Consider the following 13390-nt stretch of genomic DNA (forward strand, 5'->3'; position numbering starts at 1 on the left):
GTTGGGAAACGAACTTAAGTCCTCTGTAAGAACAATATGCACTCTTAACTACCTACCCCTGTCTCCAACCATCATTTTTTTTAATTCAGAAATTAGAAATTGTTAACTTCTGATTTAATAATACATGGAAACTGGTAACTTTTTATTCAACTAATTTCATTCTTATTGGATATTTTACATTTTATCGTTTAAGTTCATTGTTTTGGATTCAGGTGAGAGATCTGTTTTTTTCTGTTTTGAGTAACAAAACATTAATTTATGTTTCCCCCTGAAAAAAAGCAGTCTGAGAAATCTGGGACGCCACCAATGGAAAACTTCAAGCACATAGCAATCTATCACTATGATATTGATAATGAAAAAGAGGAAGTAGTGGAAGTGGTAGAAAAAGTACATGATAGACTGGACCGTTCAGCAGACTCTGCTCCTACAGGTACAATATACCCAGTTCTGAGTTTGATGGTATCCCATAGTTCAATTTATTTGTGTGTGTTGGGAAAGGGGGTTTGTCAGAGGATACTTTCAGGAGTTGGGTCTCTCCTCACACCATGGGTGTCCCAGGGATGAGTCATGTGGGTTTCAGGCTTGGTAGTAAGCTCTGCATCCTTACCTCCTGAGTTATCTTGCCTGCACAGTTCATTTGACTTTTACATTGCCATCTGAAATAGAATAAAAGGTTAGCATTTTCATACACTTTGTTTACTCTTAATCTTTACAAGCCTGTATCAAAATTCTAGAAATACGTATAGTACTTCGACTGTACAGTTTACATACATCAATAAATTGCTGGGGATGCTGTGAGTGTGTTACTCTGATTGGTTGATAAATAAAATGCTGATTGGCCAGTAGCCAGGCAGGAAGTATAGGTGGGACAAGCAGAGAAGAGAATGCTGGGAACAGGAAGGCTGAGGGAGGAGACGCTGATAGCTGCCACCACCATGAAAAGTAAGATATAAGATACAGGTAAGCCATGAGCCACATGGCAAGGTATAGATTTATAGAAATGGGTTAATTTAAGATATAAGAACTAGATAACAAGAAGCCTGAAACATTAGGCCAAACAGTTTAAATAATATAAGCATCTGTGTGTTTATTTGAGTCTGAGTGACTGCCAGCCTGGGTGAGACACAGAAAAACTTTAGCTACAATAAATTGTAAATAACTTATAGTGATATTACCCTAGAAGGGCTTGAAAAACTATTCTTACAAAATTATAGTAACTAACAATTTTATTTCATCTATCCTTTAGAATAATATTGCATTTATACTTCTGCTTTAATATATGTTGAAAAATGCCTAAAAACTATAAATAAAATTACTATTTCATTAAAATTAACTAAACTAGCATATTTAATTTTTCAGTTTTGTTTTCAATAAAAATGTTTTTCATTCTTCTGGTTAAATGCAGAAAAAAATCCAGTATTTGGTAATCCTAAGAAGACATATGTTCCTACAAGAAAGGATGATGATACAGGGTAATGTGTTAAAACAATTTTGCCTGCTCAAAAAATATTTTCATACCTGTAATCATAGCACTGGGGAGGTGGAGGCAGGAGGGTAAGAAGTTCAGTGACATTCTCAGCTACATAAGTAGTTCGTGATCATCTTGGGCTATCTGGGTTACTGTTTTAAAAAAGAAAAAAAGAATAGGAAAATTTTACTTTATCTAATAAATATCAGATATGTTATATCCCATGTGATATTTCCTTGAAACAAAGCATTTTATGTTATAAATTTACACTTAATTAAAAGGCTTGCCGTTGGTAGTGCTTTGTGTATGGGGGTGAGGCTTGACCACTGAAATGAACCTCAGCTTTAATTTTTTAATGTGATTTCTTTACAGAACTGAAGTAAAGAATAAGATGGAAAACATTGGAGGTACATTTTTGATGTATTTGTGTCTAGAGAAAATTGTTTAAAACTATGTAGTGTTAAAATATTAATTTGGAAAAAAATTTAAAAAAACTATATAGTGTTAATGTGCTATAGGATTGTTAATTAAAACTTTATTCTCAGTGATAGGATTTTGCACAGATATTTTTTACTTAGCTTGAAGATTTTCTTAGTTAACATTTTCCTTGATAGGAAAAGCAAAACTGGTACTTTTATATATTAGTGTGACATAAATGGCATTATGGGAAGTAAAATGAATGAGAAAAATGTTTTTTTTTATAATTCTTTGGATTCACAGATGTATATATACACATCCTTATGAATACCAGTGTTTCATTTACAAAATTCTGTAGGGACCCTCCTGGATTCCTTTCTCCCTCCCAACTTCTTTTTCTTTTGAAACAGTATCCCTACTGTAACAAGCATGCAGAACTTAGTAGACCTCCAGACTTTAATAGGAGCCAGACTTCAGCACAACTGGTGCCATGAATGAAACACCATTCAGGCCTTGAACCCAGAAAGTTAGTAGAAATTCCCACTGTCTTAGTCAGGGTTACTATTGCTGTGATGAAATACCATGACCAAAGTAACTTGAAGAAGAAAGGGTTTATTTGGCTTACATTTCCACAGCACTGTTCATCATCAAAGGAAATCAGGACAGGAACCCAAGCAAGGCAGGAACCTGGAAGCAGGAGCTGATGTAGAGGCCATCGATGCTTACTGGCTTCCTCATCATGGCTTGCTCAGCATGATTTCTCAGAGAAACTAGGAACATATGCCCAGGGATATGATCTGGGCCCTCCCTTATCAATCACTAGTCAAGAAAACAGCCTATAGTCTTACCTACAACCGGATCTTATGGAGGCATTTTCTTAATTGAGGTTACCTCCTCTCAGATAAATTTAGATTGTGTCAAGTTGACATAAAACTTAGCAGCCCATCTGTCAAAACAGCCACAAAGGCCAAGTCAATGGTTCCAGGATGTGGCTGGGAAAGTTCCTGGAGTGAAAAATCTGTACATGTATTAACCCTGCAGTTTTGCTTCTGCAGTTTCACTTCTTGCTAGTCAGGATATGATTTTGTGCATAAAACGTTCAGAACTATAAGGCTTAGGGCTACATGATCTGGCCAAGTTCTCCATGCTTGTGCTGACTGGCAAGAAAGACTTTCTATTCAGCTTTAAGTGTGTCTGTGTAGAGGTCCCTGGTGGGCTTACCTTGCAATACTACCTAGTCTTGGCTGTCTTGGATATCACTATGTAGATAAAGCTGGCCTCTAACTCACATACATCCACCTGCCTCTGCCTCTTTTACATTTGAGCCTCTTTTATAATTTATGTATTTAACACACTGAGTCCAAATAGTCCTGCCCATATCACTTTTAACAATAAATTATGTATCAAAAATGAAAGACAATTTTACTGGCCAGTGAGAGACCTTTAATCAGATGTAAAAAGACATTAATTTTTAAATTCTCTGTTATCAATTTTATGAGCTTTGTAAGTGACAGTACTCATGTTTATTTGATTTTTTATGTAGTAACTTTTTTGAGATTATAATGTAATTATGTCATTTCTCCCTTCCCTTTCCTCCTTCCAAACCCTCCAGTATATGCCACCCCTGCTCTATTTCAAATTCATGGCCGTTTTATCTTTTTAAATCTTGTGATGTATTTTTTTCTTTAACTGTTGTGAGACACACACACACACACACTCATTTGTTTCTGAAACAGAGTCTTACTGTGTATCTCATCCTGGCTAAGCCACCTTCATCTTCAGATAGGAGATCTCCTAACTGTCAACAGGGTGATCTAGTTATAAGATTGAGATACCTCATCTAGTTTAGGAGACAATATTCTTTAAAAATAGCTAAAATGTTCTTTCTTTTCAGGGATTATTTATACTGTCAAGTCTTTTTTGGAGGATTTCCATGGTTGGGTGGTATCAGAGTACTTGTTTTCTAAATTTATTGTAGATGCTGAAAGCATAAAATACTAGTTTCATCATAGGTAGTAAAAGGTGATAATGGTAGAAAGTTAAGTTTTTGGCAAACATTTTTGAAGCATTAAAATTTTATGAACTGTAAAAATGTCCTATAAAAAGCTTCTCAAAGACCAGATATGCGGTGGTGGCACACACCTTTAATCCTAGCATTTGGGAGGCAGAGGCAGGGGGAACTCTATGAGTTCAAGGCCAGCCTGGTCTACAGAGTTGCAGGACAGCCAGGGCTACACAGAGAAACCCTGTCTCCAAAAAAATGCAAAGCTTCACAGAAGTATTTAAAATGTTCTTAATTACTAAACTAAGGTTTTTTTCAGTCTTTGATATTTGTTTCTATTTGGAAACAGTACATTTCAATATATCATTACAATGTTACAAATAATTTTTTTTTTCTTCAAGCAGAGTGCTCCAGGGTTCAGACTTATCCCTTGGCATCTTTTTTTTTTATTAAGACAATTTTTTCATTAATTTTACACACCAATCAAAGATCCCCCTCTTCCCTCCTCTCACCCCTCCCCAGTCTCCCCCTAACCACTCCCTACTTCCCCCCTACAAGAAGGCAAGGCCTCCCATGGGGAGGCACATCCAGTAGAAGCAAGGCACAGGCCTGTAGTCCCAGCTACTGGGGAGGCTGAGACAGGAGGATCGCTTGAGTCCAGGAGTTTGTCAATTGTGTGTCCACACTAAGTTCAGCATCAATATGGTGACCTCCTGGGAGCGGGGGACCACCAGGTTACCTAACTAGGGGTTAACTGGCCTAGGTCAGAAACAGAGCAGGACAAATAATTTTTTATAACTTAATTTAATTATCCTTTTTGAATATTGGTCTTCAAATTTTATTTTTTAACATATAATGAGTTCTGTTATTTTTGTTTTGTGTTTTGGTTTTTCGAGACAGTGATCCACTGACTCTACCTCCTGAGTGCTGGTATTAAAGGCGTGTGCCACTATTGCCTAGCCATATAATGAGTTCTAACAGTAATACAGCCAAGTGTCCTTCCAATTGGAGAGTAGTAGTCTCTCAAATAAAAAAAAAATGTTTATCCTTATACAGGTCTCTTATTGTTCTATTATTTTGTTTATTAGTCTTTTTATGATCTCCAAATTTAAAAATTATCTTCAGCAAGAATATTATACTTGTAGTAATGTTAGGTATTCCTCATTCACAATGATCAGGAACAGACATTTTTCCAATTTTAGACTTTTATTTGACTCTGGGATATTTGTATGAAAAGCAAGAATCTTGAATGCTGTAAAATGTGAACTGCTCAAGGCATTTTGTTGGTGCTGTTTTTAACTGACTTTGGTATTGTCGAATGACTTTAAATCTGTATCTGTGTTTACTTGCATATGTGGGACAATATTGTTTTCTTCAACGTTAAATTTTAATGACTTTTTTTTTCAATGTAGCTAATGTTAGCAATGCTGTTACTGAAAAGAAAAAAAGAATGGAGTCATATATTAAAGGTGTTGTCAAAGACTGTAACAAGAATATCAAACAACATTTGAAATTTCATGAAGATGAACTGTAAGACTTTTCATTACTTTCGAGCCACATTTGTATGATTTTATAGTATGCACTGGTGCTAAGTACTCCATTAAGTGGAGTATATTGAAAAATTTTGGCTTTCTTTTTCTCCAAGCCATCATAATAACTTTCTGGATTGAGATATGTTTCTGGGAAGCCTGTGAAGATCATCATTTTTCTCCATTTAAATGACATTTGAAAGTTATTTTTAAAAACTCATTTCTGTTCATTCTGGAAGATAGTAAAAGATAGATGTCATAGAAACTTCATTTTTATAGACATGCTTGACAGAAAGAAAAAAGTCAGTTTAATATTGTAAATAATTTATATATTTTAAAAGATTTAATCTTTCCCTTGTAGTCTTGGCTGTGCAAAACAAATTTAAAAACTTAAATATTTTTTTCTAAAATTCATACATATGTGATCATACATATGATGTCATATATATAAATATATATAGATAGATCACATATCCTTATTATTTAATAAGACAGGCATGTGAGAACACCTTTTTATTAGTTAGGAAAAATACTAGAATCAACATAAACCTAATTTTATTTTTTCATTTTCCAAAAGAATATTTACTCTGCTATTATGTTCATTTTATAGTACATAATACGAGAATTTAATTTTTCTTTGAATATTCTCTTCATCTTGATGTGTAATATAACATTCATTATTATGTTTTACAGGCGGGAGTTTAAAATTGAAATTACTGAGAAGATTATAACTGTGTTTCCGCAATGGGATTTGGATATAAAGCATCTTGGAGACCAAGAAGATAAAATAACTGTTGGTATCACAATTGTTGTTATAATTAATATATTATTACTAATTCTTAAGTTAAAATAGAGAAACCATTCTTGCATTAGGCACACAAAAATGAGCTGTACTTCAAGATCTATTACTGGTTTTATGTTCCGTTCCTGGTGAACCATAAACCACAGAAATAGAGACACATACAATGCTCATGAAAGCCATTGAACTTCTGATATCAGTTAAGATTCTTGCAATTTCAAGCAACAGAAACTTACAGAAGAATAAATGAAGGATTACTGGTTTATGTAAAAGAAATTGAGGATAGGTTAGTTTCAGACATAGTTGAATGGTGTGCGTAATGCATCACATGGCATTATCTGAGCTGTTTTTGGGTCTTAGTGAACCTACTAAATGCAGTATGGCAAATCTTCTGTTTTCAGACTTAAGTACAGATTTGCTAGCTTCAGTGAACTGAGTCAGTCTTGTCTCAAAGCCCTGGAAGAATATTCTTGTGTGGGAATATCACTGCCCTGGTTTTAAACATTTCCCTGTTTCTGAACTAATCACTGTGGCCAGAACATGGTTTGCATCTTTTTCTTCCTCTCCTTTCCATGTTCCTCTCCTTCTTTCCCTCTCCTTTGCCTTACATCCCCTTTCCTACCTTCTTACTCTTCTTCCAGTTCTCCTTCTGTATTCTTGACTTAACACAGAGCATTTTGCAAGGCAGGCAAGCACACTTTTGCAAAGCTACAGCACGAGTTCATGACATCATTTTTTCTCAGCAGTCAAATATGTGTTATTTCTCTATTCCCATATTACTGAAAACTAACCCTATGTATACATTTTCTAGCATTAAGTACACTTTCCATTTGTTTATTTTCACCTTTTCATTTTAGAAAACTATTTAATATTACATTTGAGGTCCTGATTATATCTAAACAGTTTTAGGCTTGAATGGTCACTCTAGTTATGCAATGTTCAATTTGAAACACATGTGACATTCAGTGGGGCAGTTGAGTAAGCCACTAGTATGTGAGGATGGAGTTTAGGAGAAAGCCATTGTTTAAGGACACAAAGTTGAGAGTTATTAATTTAAGGTAATTTTTGAGCCATGAAGATCGAATGAAACCTTCAAGAGGTAACTGAGGGTGTGGTGGTGATACAAACCCTTAATCCCAGCACTCAGGAAGCAGAGGCAGGTAGATCTCTGAGTTCCAGGCCAGTCTGGTCTACATAACGAGTTCCAGGACAGTCAAAGGCTACACAGAAACCCTGTCTCAAAAAATGTGACTCAGTATGTAAATGAAAAGTCTAAGGGCAGATCCCTAGAGTTTTTCAGTGCATTTATTCTAGAGGGTGAGAGTGAACCAGGAAAGCAGATTGAGAACAAGTGTTCTATTATGTGGAAATTAAATTATTCCAAGTAAAGGAAGCCTTTTAAAAGAAGAAAAGACTATTACTTTTATAGTATGTCATATACAGTTGAAATAAGGTAGATCTGACAATATGGAGTTCATCATTGGTGTCTTGAATCAGAATGATTAGATTCGAAAAGTGAGTGCAACCCTCATAAAAGTAAATACAAGACAATGTAGTAAAAACTGTGTTAGCCCGAGGAATAATATACTAGTTTTTTGTTGTTGTTTGCTTGTTTTAAGAGAAAGGGAATATGTTTAAAAAGAGGAAGACAATAATAATAACTGAGTTCTTAAGAATGGGGTATTTGAGGAGGTTGAAAATAGGAAGGAGAATAGAACACATGACGTATACAGCTGCAGATGGGTGGTTGATATGCTTGCTGATTAGAGACAGAGCGGCCTCTTTGCGTTGCTTCTGTGTATTCCATGAGATAAGGTCATGGAAAATGTTGTCATCAGGTAGACTAGCTGGAGCTGAGGTTTCCAAGCTCATAATTTAGCCAAGTAAATGTGAGAGAGTAAGTATGAGCAAGGTGCATATGCAAAGGTGTGTTTTAATGATTAGTTATAGAATTTAAGGTTGGAAAGAGAAAATTGAAGGTAACAGGAGAAGGGACAACATTGAAAAGAAGGTAGGATTAATGGATTTTTGGTCTTGAAGGACTGCTCAGCTATAATACTAAAAAGAGTAAGCTACGGTAGAAAATGTTAGAGTATGATCTCATAATATGTGGAGAGAGAGAAAGATTCTATAATGATTATAGCTTCGATTCTGAAGACATAATGTTTTGGATCTGATTCAGATTTCAGTAATAGCCTTGGAGCAACAGACAATGTACCATTGTATCTGTTTCCTCATATTTGAAAGAAAATGGTGAGCATCTGTTTCTTATAGTTGTTGAAGTATTAGGTGAATTTGTATGGAATTAATCTACTTAATAGGGTTCAAAATAATATCTGCCATGGAGTTAATACACATTTTCCATTACCAATACTATAGAAAGGTATGTTATGAGTAATGGCAAAATATAGAGTACAAAATCACTGGTGGAGAATAAGTTAAGGAGCTGAAAGGACAGATTTATTGGAAAACCATCTGGGTAGACATTACTAGAATAAGTTATGTCTTGCATATGAAGAACTCCTGCTCAGTTGCACAAGCTGCATGCATGTAATTCCAGCTACTTGAGATGTTGAGGAAGGAAGACCATGAGTTCTTACTGTTCTATGCTTATAGAATTTGTCTTCAAAAATTCCTACTCCATGACTTTGAGGATGTTTTTGCTGGTTAGTGTTAAAAACACAAATTGCTTAAACTTAGTGATAAAAAACAAAACAAAACAAAATATTGACAGAATTTATTATAAAAATTATTTTTAAGATTAATTTATAATTGTTTTTTTTCTGAATTTAAAGGTTTAGTGCATGGATTAGCTTAGTTGTAGACTTTAGCAAGCATGAGAGAAGCCCACTACATCATCAAGAGCAACCAACTTCACACTTAATTGTTATTACACAGTCTTCCATTTATATTTGTAGGACATTTTTTATCAGCAAAAGAACATTTTTGAACAAACTAAGATGTGTCAGAATCAAGGCCTGAAAAGACTGAAGCGGGAAAATAAGGCGTTCCTAAAGGTATGTTGTAAATTGTAACAGAATGCATTTTCTTTTTCATGGCTGGAGAGACAGCTGTGGGTGCTGGGACAGGAATTCTTACAGTTTTGCTTGTGAGCCTAGCCTTTAATGCCTGAGACATCTCCCCAGTCCCATAATGTATTCAAATACATTTCAGAATTTTAACTATTTTCCATTCTGAATTAATTTCTTGTAACTGAAGTGATAAGCAAATTGGCATATCTCTCATGATTTGGGCAGGGACTTATTCAAATCAGGAAGTATTAGGTTGAGAGTTTTATCAGAAATGTGCTTATGCATCAAACACATAGAATATTAGCACTTTATTCTCTGTTTAACTGCAAATAATACATCTACACACCATTTTAACATTATAGTTTGTCCTTGTATGTCCAGTATTTGTTAAATAAAGAAATGCTTAATTGAAATTATTGAATATTTTTGTTTTCAAATGTATTATAGAAGGTTTTTCTGACATACTATATTTTAGAATAATTACAGTGACCAAAATTATTGTATATGCCAATTTATAATTGTAAAAGAAAGTCCAGCAACAAAAGATAAGTGAGAGTTAAAAATTTGTAGACTCAAGGGCTGAAGAGATGGCTCAGCAGTTAAGAGTGCTTGCTGCTCTTTCAGAAGACTGGAATCTGCTTCCCAGCACCCACATCAAGAGACTCACAACTCCAGGTGCAGGATATCTGACACCCTCTCCTGGCCTCCATGAACACCCACATGCACATGTATGCATATACAGACACACCCATATAAATAGACAACAAAATCTTTAAATATTTCACAGGTTTGTATGATTATCTTGAAGTAGATATGCACATTAGTGAATCAAGGTCCAAACAGTAGTTTTAAGACACTTTCAAAGAACTTTATACTAATTTTCATAGACATCTTAAGTCCAATAAAAGCGCTGTTGGTTACCACGAAGGTTTTCATGCCACTGCTGCATTTTTTTAGGATTATTGCGCCATGCTGCCAGTTGTTTTGGTTCATATTCATTGTGATTGAATATGACTACCGGCTGCCTCTCTCCTTTGGAATCTTCCCTGCCACCTTCTGTTACCATGAAATCTAGTTCTCAGAGAGGAGGCTTTCAGGTCAGATCCAGCTTGGGTCCTGTGTGCCCTGTGTCCAAAGTGCACAAAGGAGTAGTTTAGTTTAAAAGAACTATTTATATATTCAGCAGAGAATTGGTTCCTTTTCATTTTTTGCTGCTATTAACTCTAGCTAAATAACTGTTCTCCCTCTGTCCTTCGGGCCATCTCCCATAGGTCTGCCATGTAAACTATCTAAAATACCTCTTTTTGCAAATCTAATCTATAACTTCCAATTCTATGAGATCCCCTCCATTTACTACATATTAACCTTATCTCTCTACATAATTGCTTTATCTATATCCACAGACTGTATACTTCATTCTTTGTTCATATTCTTTCCCTATAATATTTTTTTTTTTGGTTTTTTGAGACAGGGTTTCTCTGTGTAGTTTTGCGCCTTTCCTGGAACTCACTTGGTAGACCAGGCTGGCCTCGAACTCACAGAGATCCGCCTAGCTCTGCCTCCCGAGTGCTGGGATTAAAGGCATGCGCCACCACCGCCCGGCTCCCTATAATATTTTTAATTGCTTTAATTTTGAAATCTTATTCTTTTGCCAACCTAGTTGGATCACCCCCATTTTCTATACTATAACTAAAATAGATTCATTTCCATTCCAGTTATGGAGTCTTTGAATTATTTTGTTTACATGTTTTTTTCCTTTAAAAGGGGTGAGGTATCTTGTGCTATTATTTTTTAAAGTATCTCCACAGCTTTTACATAGTAGTATACTTTAAATAGCAAGTAAAAATAGCATGTTAGTTAAATTAACTTACAATTTTCACTGGGTATAGTGTCACAGGCAAATGATGACAGTTGTGGGGAACCTGAGGGTGAAGGATGGAAGTTGGAGGCTAGCTTGAGCTACACAGCAAGATCCTGTAATAAAGAAAAAAGTGCCAAAATGTACTTTTTGTTTTATATTACTTGGAAACCGTCTCATAATACAGATCACTTAATTATCTTTATTCACATTGACTTTTTTTTGTAACCTGATATATGACAATCTTATCAGAAATTCTCAAAATCACCATATGGAATTTTTGAATTTTCTAGTGTTTCTAATTCTACACAGTTTTGTTCTTTTTTTTTTTTTTGAAGATAAGATCTTATGTGGCTCAGGCTGTTGTTGGTCTTCCTCTATACCTGAGTATAACCATGAAATCCTAATCCTGCTTTTACTTCTCGACTGCTAAGATTACAAGCATGTGCCACAGCTTGATTTATGTTGTGCTATGGATTAAACCCAGGGATCATTCATGCTAGTCAAGCACTCTACCAACTGACCTAAATGGCCAGTCCCACCCTTCTTTTGAGACAGTGTACTGCTTTGTTGTCCTTGTTAATGTTCAGTTCTTTATGCTCTCAACTGAGCTTCAGGGTGACTGGGAGCTGCACTTTTTTTTGCTGTGTCTAACCCTAACATCTCATTAAACTATTAATTCACATACTAATACTTTTGTACATGCTATAATTGCCTTTGATTCCTTGTTCACACACATTCTTTATGGTATGAATTTGGGTGTTTATATATTATAATGTTTTTTAAAGTTATTTATTTGTATTTTATGTTTGTATTGGTGTTTTGCCTGCATCTATGTCTGTGTGAGGGTGTCAGATCCCCAGAAACTGGAGTTACAGACAGTTTTGAGCTACCATGTGGGTGCTGAGAATTGAACCAGGGTCCTCTGAAAGAGCAGCCAGTGCTCTTAACTGCTGAACCATCTGTCCAGCCCCATATTACAATGTTTTATGAAGATGGAGTAGATAATGGATACTATTTGAATATGAAAAGATTCTTAATTTTAAAAAGTAATTTCAAACTTTAGAGCCTGTGATGAAAACTTGTTTTTTGTGTTTTAGGCTTTGAAGGACTTGGAGAACGGCGATCTACTTACTAGTGTACGCAGTGAAATTAAAAATCAAATGTCTTTGTTGCAAAAAAAAATTACAGATAGTTAAACACTGAGTTGTAATAACATGGAATAGCAGAAGTACCAACATACTTTGTTTTCCTTAAATATGACACTTAACAAATGTTATTCTGATGAGTCTTGAGAAAAACTTGAACTTGAGTAATGTAATCTGTGTTAACGTAGAAACGTGTCTTTCAAATTTGAATATATTTTATACCATCTTTAATTATTAGCTTTTTTAAAGTGTGGCACCTCTATTCCTGTTGGCTTCCAAATAAAATCTAAACAGTTATGTGACCTGTAGCCATTCCTGTGAATCAAGGCTTTGGCTCTTTACCTTTGTTAGTGAATTTTTCTTACAATGTTAATTAACTTTTATGAACAAAGAATAAAAATAAAAGGCACTTACATGAACAGACCATAAGAAGACTTAGAACATGTTTGTAAAGAGAATGTAAACATATTTTTAAGAAAAATAAATAAAAACAGAATAACTAAGGATGATTTAATGTGTTTAATTTTCCTATTTTTCTTGGCTTCTCAATTATCCTTGGTTAGTTCTAGCTTTGGGCCCTGCTTACTCAGTAGGATGTTTCCTAATACCAGTATGCTTTATGTGGGGTTAAAGGGCAAATGAGAAGAGAGGGAGGAAGAGAAGGAACAAAGAAGCAAGGGGGAAGTGAGAAAAATGTGATTTAATATCTTTCAGGAGAGAATGAATGAAGTAATCCCTGACTCTTTCAAGTAATGTCCTGTTAGCACCTCTGAGTAAAAGGAAGGTGAAGCTTTTACCAGAGGCCATAAGTACACAGAAGCACAGACTGATAGTGCTTAACAAATCTCCATGGCAACTTGGATACAAAATCCTATTAAATTTCTGGGGTCTAACCTTGATTCCCCAGGAGTATGTACTTCTATTTTTCCATTTATGAAGGAAAAATGTGTCAAAGCTCAATAAATCCACTTCATGAAAGCACACAAACATCAATTTGTGATTAATTGCAGCTCACAGTGCTATTCACAAGGTGAATAGCTCACTCTGTTCTAATAATTAGGTTCTGATTTTTCCCTTCACAGAGCCCCCAAACTATGCAGGTAATAGATGAGAAAGAAATAATTCAATTACAGTTTT

General features: G+C 35.0%; 1 protein-coding gene across 1 annotated transcript; it reads left to right on the forward strand.

Annotated features, from left to right (window-relative positions):
* The first annotated feature begins 234 nt into the window (after nucleotides 1-234).
* LOC131899554 (synaptonemal complex protein 3-like) lies at nucleotides 235-12575 on the forward strand. Its single transcript, XM_059251044.1, has 7 exons — nucleotides 235-430; nucleotides 1406-1472; nucleotides 1841-1875; nucleotides 5300-5417; nucleotides 6110-6209; nucleotides 9134-9232; nucleotides 12206-12575. The coding sequence occupies exons 1-7, from the start codon at nucleotides 259-261 to the stop codon at nucleotides 12302-12304; spliced, it is 690 nt and encodes a 229-aa protein (XP_059107027.1). The 5' UTR covers nucleotides 235-258; the 3' UTR covers nucleotides 12305-12575.
* The last annotated feature ends 815 nt before the right edge of the window (nucleotides 12576-13390 follow it).

The sequence above is a fragment of the Peromyscus eremicus genome, chromosome X, assembly GCF_949786415.1.
Source record: "Peromyscus eremicus chromosome X, PerEre_H2_v1, whole genome shotgun sequence".
Classification (NCBI taxonomy): Eukaryota; Metazoa; Chordata; class Mammalia; order Rodentia; family Cricetidae; genus Peromyscus; species Peromyscus eremicus.